Here is a 23,639-nt window from a genome sequence, read left to right on the forward strand (position 1 = left end):
TTGTGTATGAATGGTGCTATATAAATAAAGCTTGCCTTGCCTTGCCTTACAGGAGCTGTGGCCCAGCGGTGGTGGTCCCCCTTCCCTGGTGGTGGGTTTTCTTCACGATTTTTCATTTGGAGTGTAGTGCCACAGGTGTGAAGTTTGATCCCTTATTGATTTGTTCCTCTGCCCCTGGTGAGCCACAGCCTTGTCAGTTTTTGTTTTATTTTTCTCATTTGCTGAACTGGCAACATATTTTATAATTAAAACAACATGGACTATGGATCTTACTCTTGATTTCTGTAATTAAACAAATCGTTTTTTTTGTGGTACCCGATCCTTGCCCTGCGTGTGATTCGAACCTGTGTGTCCTTTTATTTCCTGGGTTGAGGCCCTTGCCTCCCCGGGTGGCGTTGTTGGCACCCTAAATAGTTTTCCCCTTCCCTCCTGAGCTCCGTCACACATATATATATATATATAAAATAATGTCTTCCACTGTAGGACACAGAGTGTAGGTTTGTTGTTGAAAGTTGTGGGACAGATAAACAGTTTGTCAGTGACTGTGTGTGTGTGACGGCCACAAAAGTGTCACATTTGTGTTTTGGGAGTAACAAATTTGTAATGTATTGTTTGTTTTTAGAATAGGTATATACTTGAGAAACGTAAAATGTGTGTTTTGTAAGGGTTTTCCTTTAAAAAAAAATGGGTATGTAATAACGACTCCAGAACAGCAGGGGGCAGCGTCGAGTGCTGGGTTTCTCTGCGCTACAGGTGGATTTTCCTCATTACTGCAGAGAACGCACTGAGAACTAACACGCTGTCGCCCTGCCTCATCAGCGAGCTCCGTATAAGTTTGCTCCCACTTGGTTATGAGTTGTTTTGCCAAATGAGGTGTGGATAAAATGTTTAGGATTGAATATGAGTAAGACAGAGTTAAGTAAAGAGTTGTTAACCTTGGTTTGATGGGTCTTTGCAGTATGGTGATTACAGTGAATGAGTTATACTCATCAAAAGACAGTTTATATTAAAGACTGTTAGTAGAAGTTTGTAAAAACATTTTGAATAGCTTAATATTACAATAGTCCATATATTTTGAGTATAAAGAGTAAGAAAAGACATTTTTGGAAATGTGTTTTATTTTGAGATGGACTGAAATGTATTGATGTTGATTTATGATTGATTCATGTTGAAAGGACATTCGATATTGCACGTACATTGGACATAATGAGTCTGAACAATAAGAGTTATTGTTATAAGTATTTTCTGAAATGTCCAAATAAATTACTGCAGAGAACGCACTGTGAACTGACACGCTGTCGCCCTGCCTCATCATTTCTTTCCTGAATTTCAGGAGTTTATCTGGCAGCCCGGTGCCGTTGCTACGGTACCCGTTACATGTGCAGCTGCAGAGACTCTGAATCACATTTGCAGTGCGTTGTGGCTACTGTGTGCTAACGCACCACGTGCAGCTGATGATTGATTCTGTTCTCCTCTTTGCTTTCTCCTCTGTGAGGACGTGGAAACTGAGCGACCCCTGAGTGACCCTGCAGCAGCAGACAGAAGACCAAAGAGCAGCTCCTCCAGTGCTGTTCACCTTATCGTGGAGAAGGGAGACGCCATGGACACATGTGTGATTCTCAAATGGTGATTTTCTGGGCCTGTGTATTCATTTGAATTTTACATAAACCTGCTGTGATAGAACAGAACAACTGTTGATGACATGTTGCCGTCCAACAAAGGAGCAGAAGATTTGTGTTCAGCTTTTATTAACTTCACAACACATTGGTAAGTACAGGGAGCATTCATAAATAAGAAGAACTTAATAACACAAACCTTTGGTCCTTTGTTGGACGGCAACATGTGATAAACATTTGTACTGTTGGTGATTAAAAAGCAAATTAAAATCAGAAACATCAGTGAAGCCTCCATGAAACAGCTGCTCTATAATTCCTGTCATCTTTAGGTGACTCAATGAATGAATCAGCGAGTTTATTCTGAGAATAATCCCAGAACTTCTGAGATTAAAGTAGCAATAAAAAAACCTCAGATATTCTCAGACATTATGAAGTCACGTCATCATCGCTGCATGCCACTGGCTGGGCGAATGCCCAAATCTGAGTCTGAATTACCCACTGATGTAGCCATGATGGATAGCCCTGCACAGTGTCGCTGGAAGTAGCGCCCCCTGGTGGCGAAGCTTTAAACCGTCATGACAATAATATTCTATAAATATCTTTGTTTGTGTTTCTGTTCCACATCATGTTTTATGTCTGTGTTTGAGCTCTTTAATGAATGATGTCATGGTCCTGTGCTGCAGCGTTAGTTCCAATATTAATCGTGCTCGCTCTCCGTTCAGGTTCATGGAAACGATGGGAGCGACTGGAGCGGCCCTCAGTCTTCATGGAGGCCCTGTGTCGGTCCCCGGGGTTCCCCTGTCAGATGAAGAGGCTGCAGGAGTTTCTGTCACTGATGCACTCAGATCATGTAGAGACTGTTTCATGCACGTTCCATCAAGAATCACAGCAGACTGATGTCCAACCATGCTGTGATTTAGCATCTTAGAACAAGCAGGCATGAAGTGAAGAAGAAGAAAGAAAGCTGTTTAACTTTGAAGCTCTGTGTGGGACAAATGAAGGTTTCTTCATCTTAGAATCACTGTTATGATCTGTAACTGGACTTCATGCACAGCTCCACTTCTTCCTGAACAGAAACACACTCCTTCACTTCCTGTCTCATGATTGTCTGAATAACATGGATGCTGTTAACACTGAAAGCTGAAGATGCTGAAGGGTTTGGTTCCAGTAAATGAAAGAAATATGATGTTCAATGTTTTCAAAGTCAGGGGACTTGTGTCTATTGTCCTGACCTACTGAACAGTGCAGTCAATGACGTGTCTGAACCAAAACAAGTGCTGAATGTACGTCCACAAAGCTCCAGGTGAAGTGGATCAGGTAGGTTGAGCACAAAAGTTATTTGTAATGATTGTGGACATTTTGTGAGGTGTGTACTGTTACTGTGTTGTTTTGTGTTCAATGAGAAAGTATGAACGTTGTCATCAAGCGCTACATTTATGGGGAAAGTGGGGGCGGAACCTTTGTACACCTGTGAGTTGCCCCGGGGAACGATTAGGGGGGCGGAACGCCTGCTTCTCCTCAGGTGCGATCTGGAGCAGAGGGAAACATACAGACCTGCGTCCTCATTCCTCCTCTTTACCTGCTGAATACAGGTCGGTAACAGTGACTGTGCGCTGACATGTTAGTTCATATTGATTCAGAGTTGGAGCAGACAGTCGCTGCGCTGCTCTCATATGTTTTATCAACGTTTTCTATCATAACAATGGCTGTTAAGAGTTGGGCATGTTCCCGCGCAGATGCTGTTCTTTGTCCAGTGTGACGCCGGGTACACCTGTTGAAATGTTCCATGATGAAACTAAGTTCTGAATGTAACAAGCACTTTACCTCAGCACACATTTCAGTGCTCTTTGACATGAGCGGGACAAACACAGAGACAGAAGAGTGTTTGATGCACAAAGAGCAGAATGAGATGCATGTTTGTAGCAGTTTACACTGAATGAGAGAGGGATGTATTTACAGGAGATGGTTGTGAATATGAACTATAGGAAAGATGCAGCTTGAAGATGAGATCAATTGTATTGTTGAAACTGAAGTATTGATTGAAGCCAGATGAGAGAATGAATTGTGGAAATGTGAACTTGTGCTATAGAAACCTGACATGAAGCAGGAACAGATGCTTTGTGCTTGTGTGACTGTTTGGACATATGTTCAGTCAATGAGTCAGATGTGATTAAGGATGGTCGTCTGACACCCGAGGCTCCGACACATGCGCGGTCGCTCATGAAGCAATTGTTTCGAACCACAGTGCCGAGTGACGTTTGAAGCACTTGAGTGACGTTTGAAGCACTTGAGTGACGTTTGAAGCAGTTGAGTGACGTTTGAAGCACTTGAGTGACGTTTGAAGCACTTGAGTGACGTGTGAAGCAGTTCAGAGCTTCGAACGTTCGAGTCATGTGATCGGTTCGGTTTGTGAATCACTTGGTGGATCGAGTGTGTTCAGGGATTGGATTAATGTAGATTTATCAATATGAGGGGTGGGCGATATGGCAAAAATATTATATCATGATTTTATCACGATTCATTCTAACAGTAATGCAGGAGCTATTTTACCAATTTGTGTATTTGAATAATTTTTTTATTTTTGGGTTAGTTATTATTTAGCATGTTTATTTAATGTACATTTGTTATTGATTAGTTTACTTGGTTTAACTATTGTTGCCATTTAGCGTCACTAGGGGGCACCAAGGTTATTTAGGTAAGCACTTGACACAGGTAGACCAGCATGCACCTGGGTGGGTAAATGTTTTTTACCAGCACAGGAGAGACAGCAGGGAAAAGGTTTGTCTGGTTGTCTGCCTGAACACGGACTAAATAAACCTGCCATCAAAATGATTTTTAAGAATAGTCACTACAAGTAAAGTTCATTTAGAACCAAACTATTCTCTGTGTAAAAACGTAACAAAATCAATGCCAATATCTTCCTCAACAGATTTTAATGAACCGGCTTGTGCAAACGTGTCAAGTAACATTTGAAAGAATGTAAACATAAGTCTCTCAGTCTCCTCTTAAAAATGAACTGAACTTAGATTTAAAACAATACAACAACAAACAACACTCTTATAAATCTGCAGTTCACCTGGTTTTGGAGAGCTCAGTAATAGCAGCACAGTGGAAAATAAAACAATTCTCAAACAGAATTTCAATGATGAAAGCCTGCTTCATGTAACACTCAATGCTTATTTAAAAGTATATAAATAAAATAAATATGAAACGCTAAATGGCTTATTGAAAATGTCAAATCAAAATGTAAACTTACCTGAGGTTATCTCTTAAGGTGCATTTAGAACATTATCAATGTAAAAACCAGAAGAAAAAAATCCAGCAGCTTTAGAACATATTTTTCATATACATATACATAATCTGGGAACTTTGATCTCTCCCTATGTAAAAATGAGACACAGTATGACAGATTAGAGTCACAGATTTTTAGCTAGAAAAACCAACTTGTCACTTTATCTGGCTTGAGAGAAGCCCTTTGGCCTGTTACCATGTTGCCACTGGTGCTGAACACGCTCTGAGGGAGAACTTGTTGCTGGAATGCAGAGATACTTTGGAGCTAGTTGGCTAACCCTTGGAAAGTTTCCCTCATGGAGTCTCCACCATTCAAGAGGATCCATCTCACTGTCTGCATTTGGAGTGGACAGGTAGGCCTTCAGTTCCCCATCTGCTGCCTCTGAGAGATGGGGAAGCAGATGTGGCAGCTGCAGATACAGCACTTGAGATTTTTAGGAAGCTGGCCAGTGTTTTCTTTACTGTCTTTGCTGGGGTTTGTTCTTCTGCCTGAGGAGTCTGCGATGTGGATGGATGCTGACTGTGTGCTTGTGCTTTTAGCATGGACTCCAGCTCAGACGCACCTCTGGCGTGTACTGCCTCTTTCTTGTCACTGTCAATGTATTGGGGTTTGAACCTTGGATCAACAAGTGAAGCCACGTCCAGTAGGACATCAGTGGCTGGATCCTGGTATTTTTCAGTGAGGTGGTTAAGGACAGTTGTCTTAATTGCTTTGGTTAGCTCACTGTCATCCTCATTCAGGTTAAGAAGGTTGGTTTTCAGCAGGTGCAGGACAGCTTGATATAAGACACACTCGCATAGTCCTCCCCTGAAAGTCATCAGTGAAATCTCTCAATGGACCAAGGGCTTTCTTTAAGGATTCCGTTACATCAAGATCTTGCCATGTTAGTACCAAGTGCCTTGTCTTCTTGTCTGACTTCAGGACCTGAGAAATGGCCTTTTCTTGGTCCAACAGTCTCTCAATCATTGCAAGTTTTGGACCCCATGGTGTTGGTGATGAGCTTTTCTTGTGGTAGTTTCATTTCTGTTTGAGCTTGACACAAATCCCTCTTCTTCCAGCTGAAGGGGAATGCACTCACCACTTTCTTGCAGACAGATATTGTGCACGAGGGTCTTTGCCACTTTTTTCTGTAAGAGGAAGAGCAGGATATATTAACCAGATTTAATAATTAAATTTGACTAAATCCAATCAGCACAAGGTAAATTTTAATCAGTAATTGTGAATTATTGAGAGAAAAAAATATTATTGGGGTGTATTCTTTATAAAATGACTTAATGAGATTATTCTGGAATCATTTTATTAAGTTAATTTATTAAGAAAATTATATAATAAATAAAATATCTTATACGTGATAATAAAATGATTTATTTATGTTCACTCACCAATGGCTAGATGCAGTCTATGCCCAAAGCAGGGCAGACGAGTCCAGTTGTTAAGTTCCAAGGCCTTCACCATGTTAGTCCCACTGTCTGTGGTCATGCAGGTCATGTGATCCTCTTTGAGTCCCCAGCATTCAAAGCGTCCCTCAGACCTTGCGCTATGAGTTCACCTGTGTGATCTTGTGGGAAGTATGTAGTTTGAAGTGTGGCACTGCAGAGCTTCCAGTTGTCAATATAATGAATTGTCAAAGTTCCTCACTGTTTGGCCCTCAGCAAATAGTTTGGGATGCTGCCTCAGGTGCATCAGGTGGTTAAATAGGTTTGTTGTGTTGCCGTCCGAAGTACGAACCTTCTCTGTGCAAGCTTTGGAAATTACAGTTGTTTGTGCTTTGTCATGTGGACAAAACCCAAACCAATTTTAAAAGACATTTTAGGTCTTTTAAAATTCATATAACACAAATTCATATAATTCATTGTTGACGGCCATACATTTTTCTGCAGGCCGCCATTGGCCCACGGGCCGCACATTGAGAACCTATGGTCTACATTGTGGTGTTTTTAAATTTCACTGCAGCTGTCTGCAGCGGTCCGTGTTCTACGAGTGAAGTTCTCTGGCTTCTTACTGGTTGTAAAGGTTTAGCTAATTTCACTCAGTGTCAGATATGGACTGGAAATTCTGCAGAGGATTCAAATGGAGCCTCTTTAGGCTACAGTCTTAATACTCAGTCACTGTGTGGATGTGAGGAAGCAGCAGGAGGAAACTCTCTGGTTCTGTTTTCTGAAAACCAGTTTTTAAAGCTCTTCATTCAGTGATCAGAATGCTGCTCTGTGTTTTTGACACACACATCGTCAGCGTTCAAGGTGAGAGCTCCAGCTCAGATATTCAGACACACACACACACACACACACCTGCCACGGCCATGTTTTTCTGTGGAGCTGCAGGCTGAACTCAGACCGACCTTTGATCCACAGGTGACTGATTTATTCTCTGGGACTCTCAGTATGTGGTGGATGAATCTCAGACACACACAGTCTGAGTGTGTTTTTACTGGCAGTGAAAGGGTTAAATGTTTTGCTGTGTGTCACTGACGTAATGAAACATGATCAGAATATGATGTGTGTTCTCCGTCACAGCCGGTCCAAAGCAGCTTCCAGCAGAGTCTCAGAGGACAGACCGTCCTCCTGTCCTCAGACGGCGAGAGAGGAAGACCTGATCACAGCTCAGATCAGGAGGGGACATTATTTCATGTCACAAGGACCACACTGACTTCCATAAAGAAAGCAAAGTTTCATTTAAAAACCTTCATGGCTTCTGAGTAACTTTAGCTAGAGACATCTAGAGAACCTTTGCCAGACCAAACACGAGTCGTACTTTCATGTCATTGCAGCTGTTTAGTGAGAAGCTCTGGAAGGAAGACGTTTACATTCATACATCAGAAACAGAGAAAGGGATTAAAGGTCATTAATAACCATGCTGTCTGTGGAGCTGATGTCTGCATCAAGTTACAACTCGCTGTGACTTTGGGAAACTTTGAGCATTTGTTTGTTCTGCAAGTATAATTGTGAATGATAAACTTCATACTTCAGTTGTGACGATAAAAAGCTCCCAGCTGGAGCCGTGTTTGTGGAATGCATCGTGAAATGTAAACAATGATCAATAAAGCTTCTAGACCAAAAAACCCCGCCTCCTCGTCTGTCTGCTAACTCTGTTAGCTTCTGTTTGCTAATGTATGGAAACCTGTCAGTGCCCGGATTCATGAGGAGAACCATGAGTTCTGTAGATTGAGTTTTAGTGTTTGGTTTCTTCTGGGAGAAAGATCAAAGGACTGATCAGCTCTGATACATACTTTAAACTGTCCTCTGATCCAGATCCTAGCTGCATTCTGTCTCTGTCAGGTCCCCGCTGGATGAAAATATGTCTTCAGAGACGATGGACTCAGTCAAACTCTGCTGCTGCTTCCTGTGTGGATGACTCAGCAGGAAGAGGAAGAAGAACTGACTGCTCAGGTGAGTCTGATCAAAGTTCACTTTGTCCTCTGGTTGTGGCGCAGTGTCTTTTTCTCTGTGGGAAGGTGAGTCTGTGTGTGTGTCTCTGTGAGGACTCTCTGTCTGTCTGTGTGTCTCTGTGAGGACTCTCTGTCTGTGTGTCTCTGTGAGGACTCTTGTCTCTGACTGTCTCTGTGTGGACGGTCAGCTCAGTGAGGTGGAGCTTTTGTCCAGCAGCTCCCTGCTGCAGCCTGAATGAAGTCTGTCCTCTGTCTCGTCCCTCAGGTGTTGAAGTGTCCTTCATGTCTTCGTATTGATTTCTGTTTGAACTATATTGATGACTTCATGGTGTCGGCAGCATTTCTGTGACTGTTGGAACCATGGGCGTAGCAGCCGCGGGGGATGTGGGGGATGTAACACCCACACTTTTTCTAAAATCACATTTCATCCTCCACAGTTTTTGGAGACGCAACAAAACTAAACAGTCGATGTGCACAGAATGACGTCTGTGAAAGAGAAGGAACGACCCACAGAGCGGTAGAGAAGACTGTCTCTGTCTGATCCTACACACATAGGAGGCAACACATTGGTCAAGTTAGCTTGACTGACAGACCTTACAGCCAATCATTGTGAAGCAGCCAGTTAGCGGGTTAAGGGGCAAACAAATCGCTACGCTAACAGATTAGATATGTTATCTGTGAAGGAGCTAAAGTCTGAAGGTGAGGCAGTAAATGTGAAGAACGCTGCATCACAGTGAAGCCAGTCTCTCTGTCACAGTGGAAGTTAGATAGGGTATCCACAGACCCTATCTAAATCCACATTCAGCACAGAGATCGGCCTATATGAGGCGCAGTCTTCAGAGCATTTCCCTTTTTTGAGCATTAGTGAAATACTGGCTTCCCTTAGTGATGGTGGGAGGGTGCCACATTCAAAAGAATGATTAAACATATTCATCATAGGCTCCAATCAAATATTTAGAAATTCCTTCTAGAACTCACTACCAGCACCGTCACTGCCTGGTGCTTTGCCTGATTCAATAAGCTGAACGGCCTCACACAGGTCAGACACTGAGATCGGGGCATTTCATTTAGATTTCTGATCTTGTGATATAGTTGGAGATCAAGTTTGGAGAAAAAAGCTTCCATCAGAGTTTTAGCATTGTCGGCTTGTTCTGACTGATGTAAGTAAAAATCTCCCCGGTTTGTCCCCATGTTCAAATAACCTTTGTTTTGCATATCCGAATTTTCCCCCAACCTTTTTTGTGAACAAGGAGTCTAATGTGGAGCGAATGGCGGTAATTTCCTTCAGCTTAGCTGCTGTAGGTTTCTTAATATATTCCCTTTGTGATAGACTGAACCTTTTTTCTACCAAGATTTGTTGTTCCATATTTTTCCGTCTTTTGGCAGCCGTATAGGACATGATCAACCCCCTGGCAGAAGCCTCGGAGGTTTCCCAGAGCAGGGACGAGTTGGTAGCCGAGGGAGAGTTAGTGGTGAAAACATGCTTGAATTCTGTAGTTAAAATATGATATGAATTTTTGATCTTTTAGAATTGAGGGGTCCATTCTCCAACTCGTGGGTTTCTAAGGATTCTTTTAATGTTAACATTCATATACACTGCTGCATGGTCTGATGTTATTATGCTTCCAATTGAACAGGAAACAGCTCATTCTGTCAGCTGTTTGGAGCAAAAAGTCAGTTCTTGTATGGCAATTATGAGGATTAGAAAAGAAGCTGGATTCCTTATCTGCTGGGTGAAGTGTCCTATAAACATCCACAGAACCAAAGTCCTCACAAAGACCAATGATCTGTTTGGACTGTTTTGATAGGGCCAAAGCACCAAGAGGAAACCTGTCCATCAGAGGGTTCACAAGGCAATTAAAGTCACTTGGCAAAAGCCTCTGTCAAAAAGTTAAGGGGATGACATGGAGGGCAGCAGACATTTAAGAGAGCAAAGTCCTCCCTGTGTAAGGAGGCCGAGATAAGGACAAACCGTCCATGTTTATCTTTAATGCATTTGGACTCTTGAACTGGTCCATTTCTCCTAATGAGTATTGCCACCCCTCTGCTTTTGGTGGAGAAAGATGAGAAATAAACTGGATCACAGCCGCACTGCTGCAGCTTTACATGTTCCTTATCATTCAAATGTGTTTCTGGCATCGTAGCAATATCAATCATTTCTTTTTTAAATATGACAATATTTAATATGACAATCCCACTGTGTCCACTGTCTCACAGGTGTGTTCAGCCGCAGCAATCCTATTCTCTGCCTCAGTGCTTTTCTCCTCCATCTTTTTCAGCTGCTGGGCGTGTGCTTGTATCCTTTGGGATAAGGCCCGAGCTTTTCATCAATCACCCGAGTTATATTTGCTGTTATTTCCTGAATAGTTTGAGGAACAGCCGGGTCAAGGACAGCCTCGGTGTCAGCTTGTGGGTGTTGCTGCTCTTCTTCCTCTGGAACAGATTCAGGCATGTTAGCAGTAGCTTCTGTCTCGCACGTCCTGGCCGGATTTCAAACTTCTTTTAGAGCTATCTGGTCCCGGGATCATGCTTGCAGAACATTTTCTATACATACTGCTGTTTTAGATTTGTGAATGGTACGGGTGGAGGATCTATGTAATAAGGGATCAATTACACAATTGCAGTCTCCAGCTAGTGTTAGTTGATGGGTGTCTGAATATGGGATGGTATGAATTTATGCTCATCCCAACTCTGTGGCTTTTCAGTCCTTTGTGTTGTTTTTGGCCTCTGAAATAAGTTTAGTAGACGCTTGTAGTTTTTATTATGACGCCCTCTCTTATGTCACATGACCAGCGCAGCAAAGCGGCCATTTTGTGTCACAAACTGCAGCCTTTGTGTTGTGTTGTCCTCTGCAGGGCTCTGTGAGAATAAAGAGAGGAAGAAGCACATCTGTCACTGCAGCTGCTCAGCAACATGAACAGGTAACACACACACACACAATAACACATACACACACACACAGCAACACACACACATTAACTCACACACATAGTAACACACACAAACACAGTAACACACACACAGTAACACACACAGCATCAAAGGTACCAACGTGGACATTGTGGACAGCTACAAATACCTGGGTGTCCACATTGACCACAAACTGGACTGGTCCACAAACACAGAGGCAATATACAGGAAGGGACAGAGTCGCCTGTATCTACTGAGGAGACTCAGGTCCTTTAACGTCTGCCAGACCATGCTGCAGATGTTTTACCACTCGGTGGTCTCCAGCGTCATCTTCTACGCTGTAGTGTGCTGGGGCAGCAGGATGAAGACGGCCGACACCAACAGACTCAACAAGCTCATTAGGAAGGCTGGCTCGGTGCTGGGAGTGGAGCTGGAGTCTGTGGTGGAGGTGACAGAGAGGAGGATAGTGAGGAAACTCCTCAGTATTCGTAACAACACGTCTCACCCCCTGCACGACACACTGCTGTCCTACAGGAGCACATTCAGCGGTAGACTGAGACTACGAGGAGCAGCACAGAACGCCACAGGAGGTCCTTCCTGCCAGTGGCCATCAGACTGTATAACTCCTCCCCTTTCTGTAGGGAGAAGCGCTAGATAATCATGTCAGGCATCACTGTCATTCCCTCCACTTGTCTATATTATGTTTACTTAGCACCTTACATCTCCATATTGTATCCATGTATCATATATTGTGCTCATACTGCGTACTGTACTCTTATTTTGGATTATAGTGACACTTATACTTATACTCTGTACTTAACTGCATTTAATGTAACTTGATACCTCTGGCACAAGAATTTGCTTCGGGATTAATAAAGTTTTATCTTATCTTATCTTATCTTATCTTATCTTATCTTATCTTATCTTATCTTATCTTATCTTATCTTATCTTATCTGATCTTATCTGATCTTATCTTATCTTATCTTATCTTATCTTATCTTATCTTATCTTATCTTATCTTACACACACAGTAACACACACAGTAACACATGGCTCCTTTCTTCTGGTAGCTGCTTCTTCCTCCTGCAGTCACTGTGAAACATCAGCTGATGATTTTTATCTCTGTACCAGGAACAAGAAGAGACCAGACTCACCAGGACCAGAACCAGGACCAGGACCCAGCTGTGTGTCTCTGAGGAGTGATGGGTCAAAGGATGTCATTGTTGACTTTAAAGGGGAAATCCGGTCTTCCTTAAAGCAGTAAGATCTGAGTTGCTTCAAACAGCTGCAGGTTCAGAGCTGACGGCCTGTTTCAGAGGATTTAACAGGCACAATTTTAAAAACAAAACTCTACACACGATTCAAACATCTACACACAAGGAGCAGAGCATCTCAGATCTTTTGCAAAAATTATGGGTGTTGTTGATGAAACCAGTTTTGGAGCAGAGCAGAATGATGGAAAGCTGCATTGTCCCAGACGACAGTGTGTTGCATCTGGTCCCTTTGGTTTGCTGCTGTGATCATATTGTGTAATCTGTCTAAACATGTTGTAAGGACCCAGGGTGGCGGTGGAGGACCCATTCTGTGTAATGGCAGCACAAAGGGTGATGTTACGCCCACGGTGCCCTGGTACATTGACCACAGCCCTGTGGCCACTGATGCTTCTGCCCCTTCTTCTCTCTGTTGTCAGGTTGAATCCAGCCTCATCAATGATATAAACTCATGCAGGACTTCTTCCACATCCATTTGCAAAACTCTGTGAAATACAGTAAAATATCACATTGTGTAATCAATATACTGTAGGTCTGCTGCACAGTAAAATGACATGTACTGTACAAAGGTTGTGTGCAGCACACAATGCTACACTTAGTGAACACAACATACCAACACATGTTCACGCCGCAGGACTTTCACCTGCCTGAATTTCTTTCAAACGGCACTTTATACAGTTGTTTCATCACAACTGGATGTTTTTAAAGGACACGGCCTGTTGGACGTTATTGAAAACTTGTTGATCATGGACAACATGGGCTTGAATTTCTCCAAGTCTGATGCATTATTGAACTTGCCTGTTGCCTTTTTATAGTGCTTAAACCTGATCGCTGTGTCTACAATTAAGCACCAGTGTGTGCACACCTGCTGGCTGTGGGTAACCAATTGGTTCATGGGGTGTCAAATTCATACAAGTGTGTTTAATGTTTTGCAAAAAGTGTGAAGCTGATAATGTGCTGACAGTTGTACAAATCTAAGCCAGTGTTGTTTTTTTGTGGGAAAGTTTTAATTTTAGTGTGTAAGCGATTGGGAAAAAAAACAGCAACACACACACAGTAACACACACACAGTAACACACACAGTAACACACACACAGACACACACAGTAACACACACAGTAACACACACAGTAACACACACACACACACACAGTAACACATGGCTCCTTTCTTCTGGTAGCTGCTTCTTCCTCCTGCAGTCACTGTGAAACATCAGCTGATGATTTTTATCTCTGTACCAGGAACAAGAAGAGACCAGACTCACCAGAACCAGGACCAGGACCAGGACCCAGCTGTGTGTCTCTGAGGAGTGATTGGTCAAAGGATGCCATCATTAACTTTAAAGGAGAAGTCCGGTCTTCCTTGAAGCAGTAAGATCTGAGTTGCTTCAAACAGCTGCAGGTTCAGAGCTGACGGCCTGTTTCAGAGCACAGCCGTGTGTGTTCAGCACAGAACACACACTCTGGAAGCAGCTGCTGTTTCTGCATGTGTGCTGACATCATGTGACATCATGTGGGCTAACTGTTCCTGATTGGTCCACAGAGTCCACCAGCAGAGCTCAGAGACTCCCGGTGGTCCGTCTGCCCAGCAGCATCAGACACAGCTGGACTCCATATTTCTGGTGTGTACATGTAGAACAGCTGCTGGTCCATGTGTTGTGTTGTTGTGTCTCCATGCTGCACTTTGTAGACCAGCAGACTGTCAGTCTGTCCAACATGGACCTGATGTTTGTGTCTCTCTGTTCCAGCTGCTGGAGGACAACATCCTCACTTTTGTGAAGGCCGAGCTGAAGAAGATCCAGAAGCTTCTGAGTCCAGATTACCCAGAATGCTGTGAGAGCCAGAGGGAGGATGAGGAGGATGAAGAGCGGAGGAGGAGCAGAGAGTCCTTTGTGCAGATCACGGTGGACTTCCTGAGGAGGATGGAGCAGGAGGAGCTGGCTGAGCGTCTGCAGAGCAGTAAGAGGATTTAAGAGCTTTAACATGATGGAAAGAGGAAATGAAGTTTACATCTACACACTCTGCTGTTAACATGATGCAGACATCTGCAGCACATCTGTCACTTCTGACTGAAGACTGTCAGGAAGTTCAGTCACTCATCACATTTACTGTTTGTTCAGGATCTGCAGCTGCAGAGTGTGGACGTAAACTCAAGTCTAACCTGAAGGAGAAGTTCCAGTGTGTGTTTGAGGGCATCGCTAAAGCAGGAGAGCCGACCCTTCTGAACCAAATCTACACAGAGCTCTACATCACAGAGGGGGGGACTGCAGGGGTCAACGAGGACCATGAGGTCAGACAGATTGAAGCAGCATCTAGGAAAGCACACAGACCAGAAACCCCCATCAGACCAGCAGACCTCTTCAAAGGCCCACCTGGAAGACAGGAACCAATCAGAACAGTGATGACACAGGGAGTGGCTGGCATCGGGAAAACAGTCCTAACACAGAAGTTCAGTCTGGACTGGGCTGAAGACAAAGACCACCAGGACGTCCACTTCACATTTCCATTCACTTTCAGAGAGCTGAATGTGCTGAGAGAGAAACGGTTCAGCTTGGTGGAGCTTGTTCATCACTTCTTCCCTGAAACCAAAGAGGCAGGAATCTGCAGCTTCCAGCACCTCCAGGTGCTCTTCATCTTTGACGGTCTGGATGAGTGTCGACTTCCTCTGGACTTCCACAACACTCAGGTCCTGACTGATGCCAAAGAGTCCACCTCAGTGCATGTGCTGCTGACAAACCTCATCAGGGGGAAGCTGCTTCCCTCTGCTCGCCTCTGGATCACCACAAGACCTGCAGCAGCCAATCAGATCCCTCCTGACTATGTGGACATGGCGACAGAGGTCAGAGGGTTCACCGACCCACAGAAGGAGGATTACTTTAGGAGGAGGTTCAGAGAGGAGGAGCGAGCCAGCAGGATCATCTCCCATGTCAAGACATCACGGAGCCTCCACATCATGTGCCACATCCCGGTCTTCTGCTGGATCACTGCTACAGTTCTGGAGGACATGTTGGAGAGCAGAGAGGGAGGAGAGCTGCCCAGGACCCTGACTGAGATGTACATCCACCTCCTGGTGGTTCAGGCCAAAGTGAAGAGGGTCAAGTATGAAGGAGGAGCTGAGACAGATCCACACTGGAATCCAGAGAGCAGGGAGATGATCCGGTCTCTGGGGAAACTGGCTTTTGAGCAGCTGCAGAAAGGAAACCTGATCTTCTATGAATCAGACCTGACAGAGTGTGGCATCGATATCAGAGCAGCCTCAGTGTGCTCAGGACTGTTCACACAGATCTTTAAAGAGGAGAGAGGCCTGTACCACGACAAGGTGTTCTGCTTCATCCATCTGAGTGTTCAGGAGTTTCTGGCTGCTCTCCACCTGATCCTCTGTTACACCAACAGGACCACCGAGGGCCTGGAGGACTTCCTGGGAGACGACTACAGACACTCCTCTCTGGATGACTTCCTAAAGAGAGTCATGGAGAAATCTCTGCAGAGTAAACATGGCCACCTGGACCTGGTGGTTCGCTTCCTTCATGGCCTCTCTCTGCAGTCCAACCAGAGGCTCTTAGGAGGCCTGCTGGCTCAGAGAGAGAACAGACCAGGAATCATCCAGAAACTCTTCAGAGGCCTGCAGAGTCAGACAGAGAACAGTCCAGAAACCATCCAGAGAGCCATCAACAACCTGAAGGAGATGAACACTGATGAAATCTCTCCTGACAGAAGCATCAACATCTTCCACTGTCTGATGGAGATGAACGAGCTCTCAGTCCATCAGGAGATCCAAGAGTTCCTGCAGTCAGGGACCAGATCAGAGAAGAAACTCTCTGAGGTCCACTGCTCAGCGCTGGCCTACATGCTGCAGATGTCAGAGGAGGTTCTGGAAGAGCTGGACCTGAACAAGTACAATACAACAAAGGAGGGACGACGGAGACTGATTTCAGCTGTGAGGAACTGCAGGAAGGCTCGGTGAGTCCAGATGTGATGATGATTGTGAATCAGTGTAGATTAGTGGTTCAGGTCTTCACAGATCCACACTGTGTGGTTCTTTAGAGGTCCACGTGTCAGCTGTGTCTTTGTCTCAGATGTTCTTCAGCTGTGTTGTTTGTGTTGAAGGCTGTTAAATCTCTGAACACCATGATCGGCCTCAGTGTGTAGCTGTAGCTGCAGCGTTACAGTGATGACATCATGTTGATGATGTCACAGTGATCTGCTGACACACGGACAGAATCATCCAGAATATCTACAGAACTCCATGTTCTCTACTCCATCTGCAGATTACAGCACAGATTAACAGTCTGATGAGGATTATGGTTTCATGTCAAACAGTCAGATCAGACAGGCTGAACCACTGATGTGAAGAGCAACATGTCCAACAGGACGTGTCCACCTGTCTTCAAATAAGGTCCACATTAAGTGTCTTCTTTAATAACATGTTTTCTGTTTTGGTGTTTGACAGACTTTCTAACTGTGGACTCTCAGAGACTCACTGTGAAGTCGTGGCCTCAGCTCTGAAGTCCAACCCCTCCCATCTGACAGAACTGGACCTGAGCAGGAACAAGAACCTGCAGGATTCAGGAGTGGAGCAGCTGTGTGTTGGACTGCAGAGTCCTCACTGCAGACTGCAGACTCTGAGGTCAGTTGTCATTATTATCATAGATGATAACAATGGAAGTCCATTTTGTCTCAGACTGCACAGAGCACTGGTAGAGAAGGATCCACAGACAGTTTGACTGAAGGACCATCATCTTCTTCACACTGGTGTCCTTTGGACGTCTTCCTGTCCAACAACAGAAGCAGAATGATATATAAGTGAGAATATATGTGTGCACAGAGAGTGGTAGAAAAGGAGCCTGATGTAAAGGGATGGCAGAACAATCCTCCTCCTTCCTCCTGTCAGGTTTTAACAGCCTTTAAAACGTAGCTAGTGTCTGGAGTTCAGTACATACACTGTATAGAAATGATTCTAATGAAGTCCGGCCAGGACAGGCCTCTGAAATGCTCCTGTTAGTCAGGCCTGATTTATACCAATGTTTCACTGTCTGAATATCACATCAGAGGAAGAGCATGGTGCTGTTTCAGCCCCCACCACACCTGAGTCTGCATGGCACCCTGACAGAAACCTGGAGGAACTGGATTCAGGGCTCTGTCTCTGTGCTGCCAGCAGTATGATGGAAAAGTCAGAGACAGTCCATCACAGCAGAAGAGCTGATCAAAGTTTGTAATAGTTTGATTTTGAGGACAACAAAAGAGATCAAAGAGAGGCGCTGAAGAGGACGTTTAAAGAGTGATGTGGACCTGAAGAACCCAGCTCATATACAACACATGTTCTTCACCAGAGCCCAGAAACAGGAGGAAGCTCTCAGTGTTTACTGATTTAAAAGTAAAGATAAGGAGAGCTGGATGATTCTCATGACAGAACTGTATGTGTCATAACTAATGAGCAGGTGAGAGGCAGCAGATCTGACACCTGAGAAAGATGTTGATGTTTGATATCTGTCCAGATGAAGAACAACAAGTCAACGCTGTGAGAGAAGAAGCAGAGGTGAAGAGGTCAGGAAGAGTCAGGACAGAAGATACCAAAAGTACAGCAGACACAGGAAAGACTGAACACCAAGAGGCAGCTCACAGCACATGTGGATTTAAGCCTGGAACAAACACTGTCCTGCAGGTGTTTCATGAGGACCAATGAAATCAGAGACATCAGACACACACTCAGTGCAGGCGCTCTGAAGCTGGATGAGGAGCAGTGAGAGCAGTGACACAGATACTCCCTCCACAGGAAGAACAGGAGCTGCTGAGGCTCATGGGTCTGATTCAGTAAGTCCATACCTAACATGTTGGACACCAGTGCAGCCTTAAGGATGCTGTTTAAAGGAGACACAGAGACACTGAGAGGAAGCACAGCTCCAACTCTGAAGTTACAACATCAACAAAGCAGACGTGTCATGTGTAGGTTTGAGCCCTGCCAGCACCTGTTGACCCTGTAGAGACAGACTGAGGTCAGCAGCATGTTATTGATCAAGGAAATCCAGAAGAAGAAGACGAATCTGCGAAGAGCAGATTCTATTCTATTCTATTCAATTCTATTCTATTTAACTGTGTTCATTATACAAAGTCCAAATTCATTTTAGGATGATATGTATGGAGATCAATTTTTGGACCTCAGTGTTTCTAAAACTTTGGCTCCTTCAGGTAAACAGTAGATATAGCTGTAGATGATGAGAGAAGAAAAGAACTTCTGTGTTAAGATAGATGTCAAGTTAAGGCCTGATCCATAAATTATATGGACAGAGATTGAAAAACAAACTACGATATTAAATGTGATGCGGTGCACCTAAGAAAAAAGTTAGTCTAGAGCCCTGGAACATCTCAAATAAAAAAAGAACATCTGATTGATCATCAATGATTTCATCTGTGTTTCTTTATTCAGATTGAGGGACTGCAGTCTGTCAGAGATCAGCTGTGCTGCTCTGGTCTCAGCTCCGAAGTCCAACCCCTCCCATCTGACAGTGTTGGACCTGGGAGAGAACAAGCTGCAGGATTCAGGAGTGGAGCAGCTGTGTGGGTTACTGCAGAGTCCAGACTGCAGACTGCAGACTCTGAGGTCAGTTCTCTGTTCCTGTTGTAGATGTTTGATGTTTAATGGATGTTCACACAGAGCTTCATCCATGAATCTGTAAATGATCTTTAGTTGTTCTAAATTCAGTCTGTGGTCACAAAGACCAGTGTTTGTTACAGAACATGTCCTCTGTTAGTCCTTAAAGGGAATGTTTGTCCTCTCTGATCCTCTGAACTCTGATTAGTTTCAGTGTTTACTTGATGAATACATGCAGCTGATTCAAGTATTGATCCAGTATTGACCCTGTAGAGTCAGACTGAGGTCAGCAGCATGTTATTGATCTGTGTGACATGGACAGGTGTGTGAATGTTGTGCTGCCATGTTGATGAGGACACAGTGATGTTGATCTGAACACAGGGCTCTAGAGTGCGACCTAATTTCTCATGTTGCAACCAAAAAATATCTGAGGTTGCACCGGTGCAACCAGCTGTTAGAGGGAGACACATTCTCTGCGACTCTCTCCCTGTGGTCCAACAACAGACACACATCAGGCTCATATCGTGGTCTAAACCAATCAGAGACAGTGAAGGGTGGGACCCCCGTGTGTGTATGTTTGAAATTGTGTCTGCTGCAGTCAGACCGAGACCGCAGGAAATCCAGAAGACGAAGACGAATCTGTGAAGTGCTGATGCTGTGTGCTAAAGCTTGTTCCATACGCCACGAGAACAGAGAAATCTGTTGTGACGAGAACAAGAACAAAGAACAAAGTTTGTTTCAGCCCGGACTTTTTAAAACGTGTGTGCAGAACTCATACGGCCCTCTGACTGCACCACACAGCAGCACACAGACAGACAGACAGACAGACAGACAGACAGACAGACAGACAGACAGACAGGTATTAAAGATGTGTCACTGGTGAACAGCAGGAACCACAGTTCAGGTGAACATGTAGCGGAGGAGGAGGGTTTGTTGCTACTATGCTAATTAGCTGTTGAGCTGAATGATGATAAGGAGCCGGTCATGTTCAGGGAGGGGGCGTGACGTGCTCGCAGCATTATGATAGAGTGAACAGCAGGTCTGAGGACAGTGTTATCTGACCTGTGTGGTTCATCCATGAAGGCTGATTCACTCTGACTGACAGCAGTCAGCTGGTTTTAAGGAGTTATACCATTTCAAAAGTATTGTTATTATCCTGCTATAGTGGACCATTGACTGCCAGGATGATATCTGCATAAAAGTGTTCCTCCTGTAACAGACAGAATGAAAAGGTTCTGTCAGCTGGAGCTCAGCTTTAGAAAGAGAGGAGACACTGAGGAAGAGGTGAGGAAGATGAGGAGAGATACTGTAGCTACACTAGAAACGTGTTGAAGAAAACTAAATATATATCTCAATCACAAGTATGAAATAAATAAAGCTGTATATGATTTTAATATTATTTGAAGTCACAGTGGCAGATAGATAAGTGAGGAGCGACAGCCAGAAAATACAGAGAGAAAGCAAACAGGGAAATGAAGAGTGCTGTATGAACTCTTCTTCATCATGGATTTCTGACAGGCAGACTTGTTGGCTAGTTTGTCCATAATATGAATTATCACTTTATTTATTGACTTATTTGTATTTTGCACAAGGTTTAGGTTTTTTCTCTTTCAAATTGCACACTGCTGTTCTTGTATATCATATCATTTCATCACTTCATACCAAATTGCACATTTTTGCTTCTGCACCTATGTTTATTTTTTACTTTGCTGTAAATAATGTTTATACTGTTTCATTTTTACCGTTAGAGGTATGTTTTTTAGTTTGCTTTAGTGACTGTATTTTGCTGCTGCAATACTGAAATTTCCTGGCTTGGGATGAATAAAGTATTTTCTATTCTATTCTATTCTATTCTATTCTATTCTATTCTATTCTATTTCACTGTGTTCATTATACAAAGTCCAGATTCATTTTAGGATGATATGTATGGAGATCAATGTTTGGACCTCAGTGTTTCTAAAACGTTGGCTCCATCAGGTAAACAGTAGATATAGCTGTAGATGATGAGAGAAGAAAAGAACTTCTGTGTTAAGATAGATGTCAAGTTAAGGCCTGATCCATAAAATATATGGACAGAGATTGAAAAACAAACTACGATATTAAATGTGATGCGGTGCACCTAAGAAAAAAGTTAGTCTAGAGCCCTGGAACATCTCAAATAAAAAAAGAACATCTGATTGATCATCAATGATTTCATCTGTTTTTCTTTATTCAGATTGAGGGGCTGCGGTCTGTCAGAGATCAGCTGTGCTGCTCTGGCCTCAGCTCTGAAGTCCAACCCCTCCCATCTGACAGAGCTGGAGCTGAGAGGAAACAATCTGCAGGATTCAGGAGTGGAGCAGCTGCTGGATCTTGAGCAGAGTCCAGATTATAATCTGCAGACTGTGAGGTCAGTAGAGGGGTGGAGTCAGTCTGTGCTGCTTTGCTGCTGATGGAGTCTGTGTGAACACTCACTCACCTCCACACCGACTCTCTGATTCTCTCTGCAGGTTGACATGAAGAGGATGGAGTGTGTGTCCCCATCCATTTTAATCTGATGGGAGTGGGACCAATCAGAAACCATCAGCAGGATGCTGGTGTGTTATGACCTTCAACTTTGAGGAAGACCAAAGGACATCAGTCTGATCACACAGTATGGATCGATGATCAATACTGTATCTGACTGCACTGATGATGGTTCCAGCTCCATCTCTCTCCTCCATCCTTCATTAGCTGCTCTGAGCTCATCAATCATAAGTTAATGATCTCTGAGCTCATGTCTGACATGATGTTTAATGTCCTGGACTGAATCAGCAGCATCTGTCTGTTTGAACACATGTTATTAAAGATTTGACAGCCATGTTTAAAGGTTTGCTCCTCTTCTTATCATGCTGATGGTTTATAGAACAGAAGTTCATCTGACCACCATGGATCAGTGTTAGACAAACAACCTCAGTCCAACAACATGCAGCTTATTGATGAATAATAAGCTGCAATGGGCTGGGAGTGGAGAAGGGGGTGGCTGCTCCTCGGGTCCTCTGGCCATTTGTACTACCATGGCTCCTGCCCACTGCAGAAGATGATTTTAGCATTATGAAAAGCATCAGAGCTGATCAGAAATACTTTATTGATCCCCGGGGGGAAATTGTTTATTTTGTTAGCAGACTACAGACTGATTGGAAAGGGTCTCTTCAGATTTACACTGATGGAGCTAAGGACCCTGAGAGTGCTGGAACTGGCTTTGCTTTGTACATCCCACAGTATGATATAGTAAAGCTCATCCAAATGTCTGAGGGGGTTTCAGTCTATACAACAGAGCTGACTGCTGTTGGGCTTTAAAATGGGTGGAGGAGGTCCTGTCAACAAGACTGGTTATTTGTTCTGATTCAGCTTCAGTGTTAGAAGTGTTGAAGAAGGGTAGTCTGATATCCCGGCCAGATGTTTATTATTATTACTGATATTTAATTATTGAATGACTAATAATGCTGTATAGAATTGAGAAGGCGAGAGTATCAGTGGGGTTTTTCTGGGTGCCTGCACATGTGGGAGTGGATGGTAATGAGGCAGTTGATAAAGCAGCCAAAATGACCTTAAGAATGAAGGCTAATGTATCAGTGAGTATGGGTGTGAGTGAGTGGGGGTCAGTCATTAAAGAATATTCCACAGCGCTGTGGCAGAAGAAGTGGGAGGCTGAGGAGAAGGGGCAGCATTATTTCTCTATTCATGACCGAAAGACCAGGACATCACCATCTTAACAGTAGACAAAGGAAGATGTACTGTAGTCCTCAACACACAGGACTACCACTCCAAAGTGACAGATCTCCTCAGTGACACAGCCACATATGAGACACTGAAGAGGGACCCCAACCAACTCCTGACACCACTGGTGGGCAACACACCACATCACATCCACAACTCTCAGGACTTTGGTGGAGAAGATCCGAATGGACCCAGAGGACACCATGGTCTCATTTGATGTCACTTCCCTGTTCACCTGCATCCCTGCCTCAGAAGCCACAGAGATGGTAAGGACGTGCCGTAGTGGACAACAACATCAAGTTCACTCGGGAGGACACCAGCTACCCCAAGTGGGCACTCATCAAAGTCTCAAAAACAAGACCCCCCAACAACAAGAAGAAGGACAACAACCAGCGCAGAAAGAACATCTCCATTCCATATGTGTCAGGAGTATCTGAGAATCTGCGCAGGATCTTCAACAACCATGACATCCCGGTCCATTTCAAACCGGTGACAACACTGAGACAGAGACTGGTTCAACCGAAGGACAAGATTCCCAGGGAGAAACACAGCAATGTGACATATGCAGTCCAGGACAGTGAGGAATGCTCTGATCTGTACATTGGAGAAATTAAACAACCACTCCACAGAAGAATGGCTCGGCACAGCACCTCCTTAGGACAAGACTCAGCTGTTCTCCTCCATCTCAGGAAAGAAAGGACACTGCTTTGAGGACAACAATGTCCACATCCTAGACAGAGAGGAAAGGTGGTTTGAAAGAGGAGTTAAGGAAGCCATCTATGTTAAGCTGGAAGAACCTTCCCTTAACAGAGGTGGTGGCCTCAGACATCATCTTTCT

At 44.1% G+C, this 23,639-nt stretch overlaps 1 protein-coding gene and 1 long non-coding RNA gene across 3 annotated transcripts in view; both read left to right on the forward strand.

Annotated features, from left to right (window-relative positions):
• LOC114431377 (NACHT, LRR and PYD domains-containing protein 3-like) overlaps positions 1–23,639 on the forward strand; it is a 114,660-nt gene that overhangs the window by 31,404 nt on the left and 59,617 nt on the right. The window contains exons 5-7 of one of the 2 annotated variants that reach the window (XM_028399007.1): positions 14,223–14,433; positions 14,595–16,048; positions 16,103–16,434. The exons of the other annotated variant lie outside the window; for it this stretch is intronic. Coding sequence (XP_028254808.1) covers positions 14,223–14,433; positions 14,595–16,048; positions 16,103–16,434 — 1,997 coding nt within the window. The remainder of the gene's footprint in view (positions 1–14,222; positions 14,434–14,594; positions 16,049–16,102; positions 16,435–23,639) is intronic. 2 annotated transcript variants of the gene reach the window in all.
• LOC114431386 (uncharacterized) lies at positions 21,415–21,910 on the forward strand. Its single transcript, XR_003670080.1, has 2 exons — positions 21,415–21,452; positions 21,553–21,910. It is a non-coding gene; the product is annotated as an uncharacterized LOC114431386 (long non-coding RNA).

The sequence above is a fragment of the Parambassis ranga genome, unplaced genomic scaffold (assembly GCF_900634625.1).
Source record: "Parambassis ranga unplaced genomic scaffold, fParRan2.1 scaffold_73_arrow_ctg1, whole genome shotgun sequence".
Classification (NCBI taxonomy): domain Eukaryota; kingdom Metazoa; phylum Chordata; class Actinopteri; family Ambassidae; genus Parambassis; species Parambassis ranga.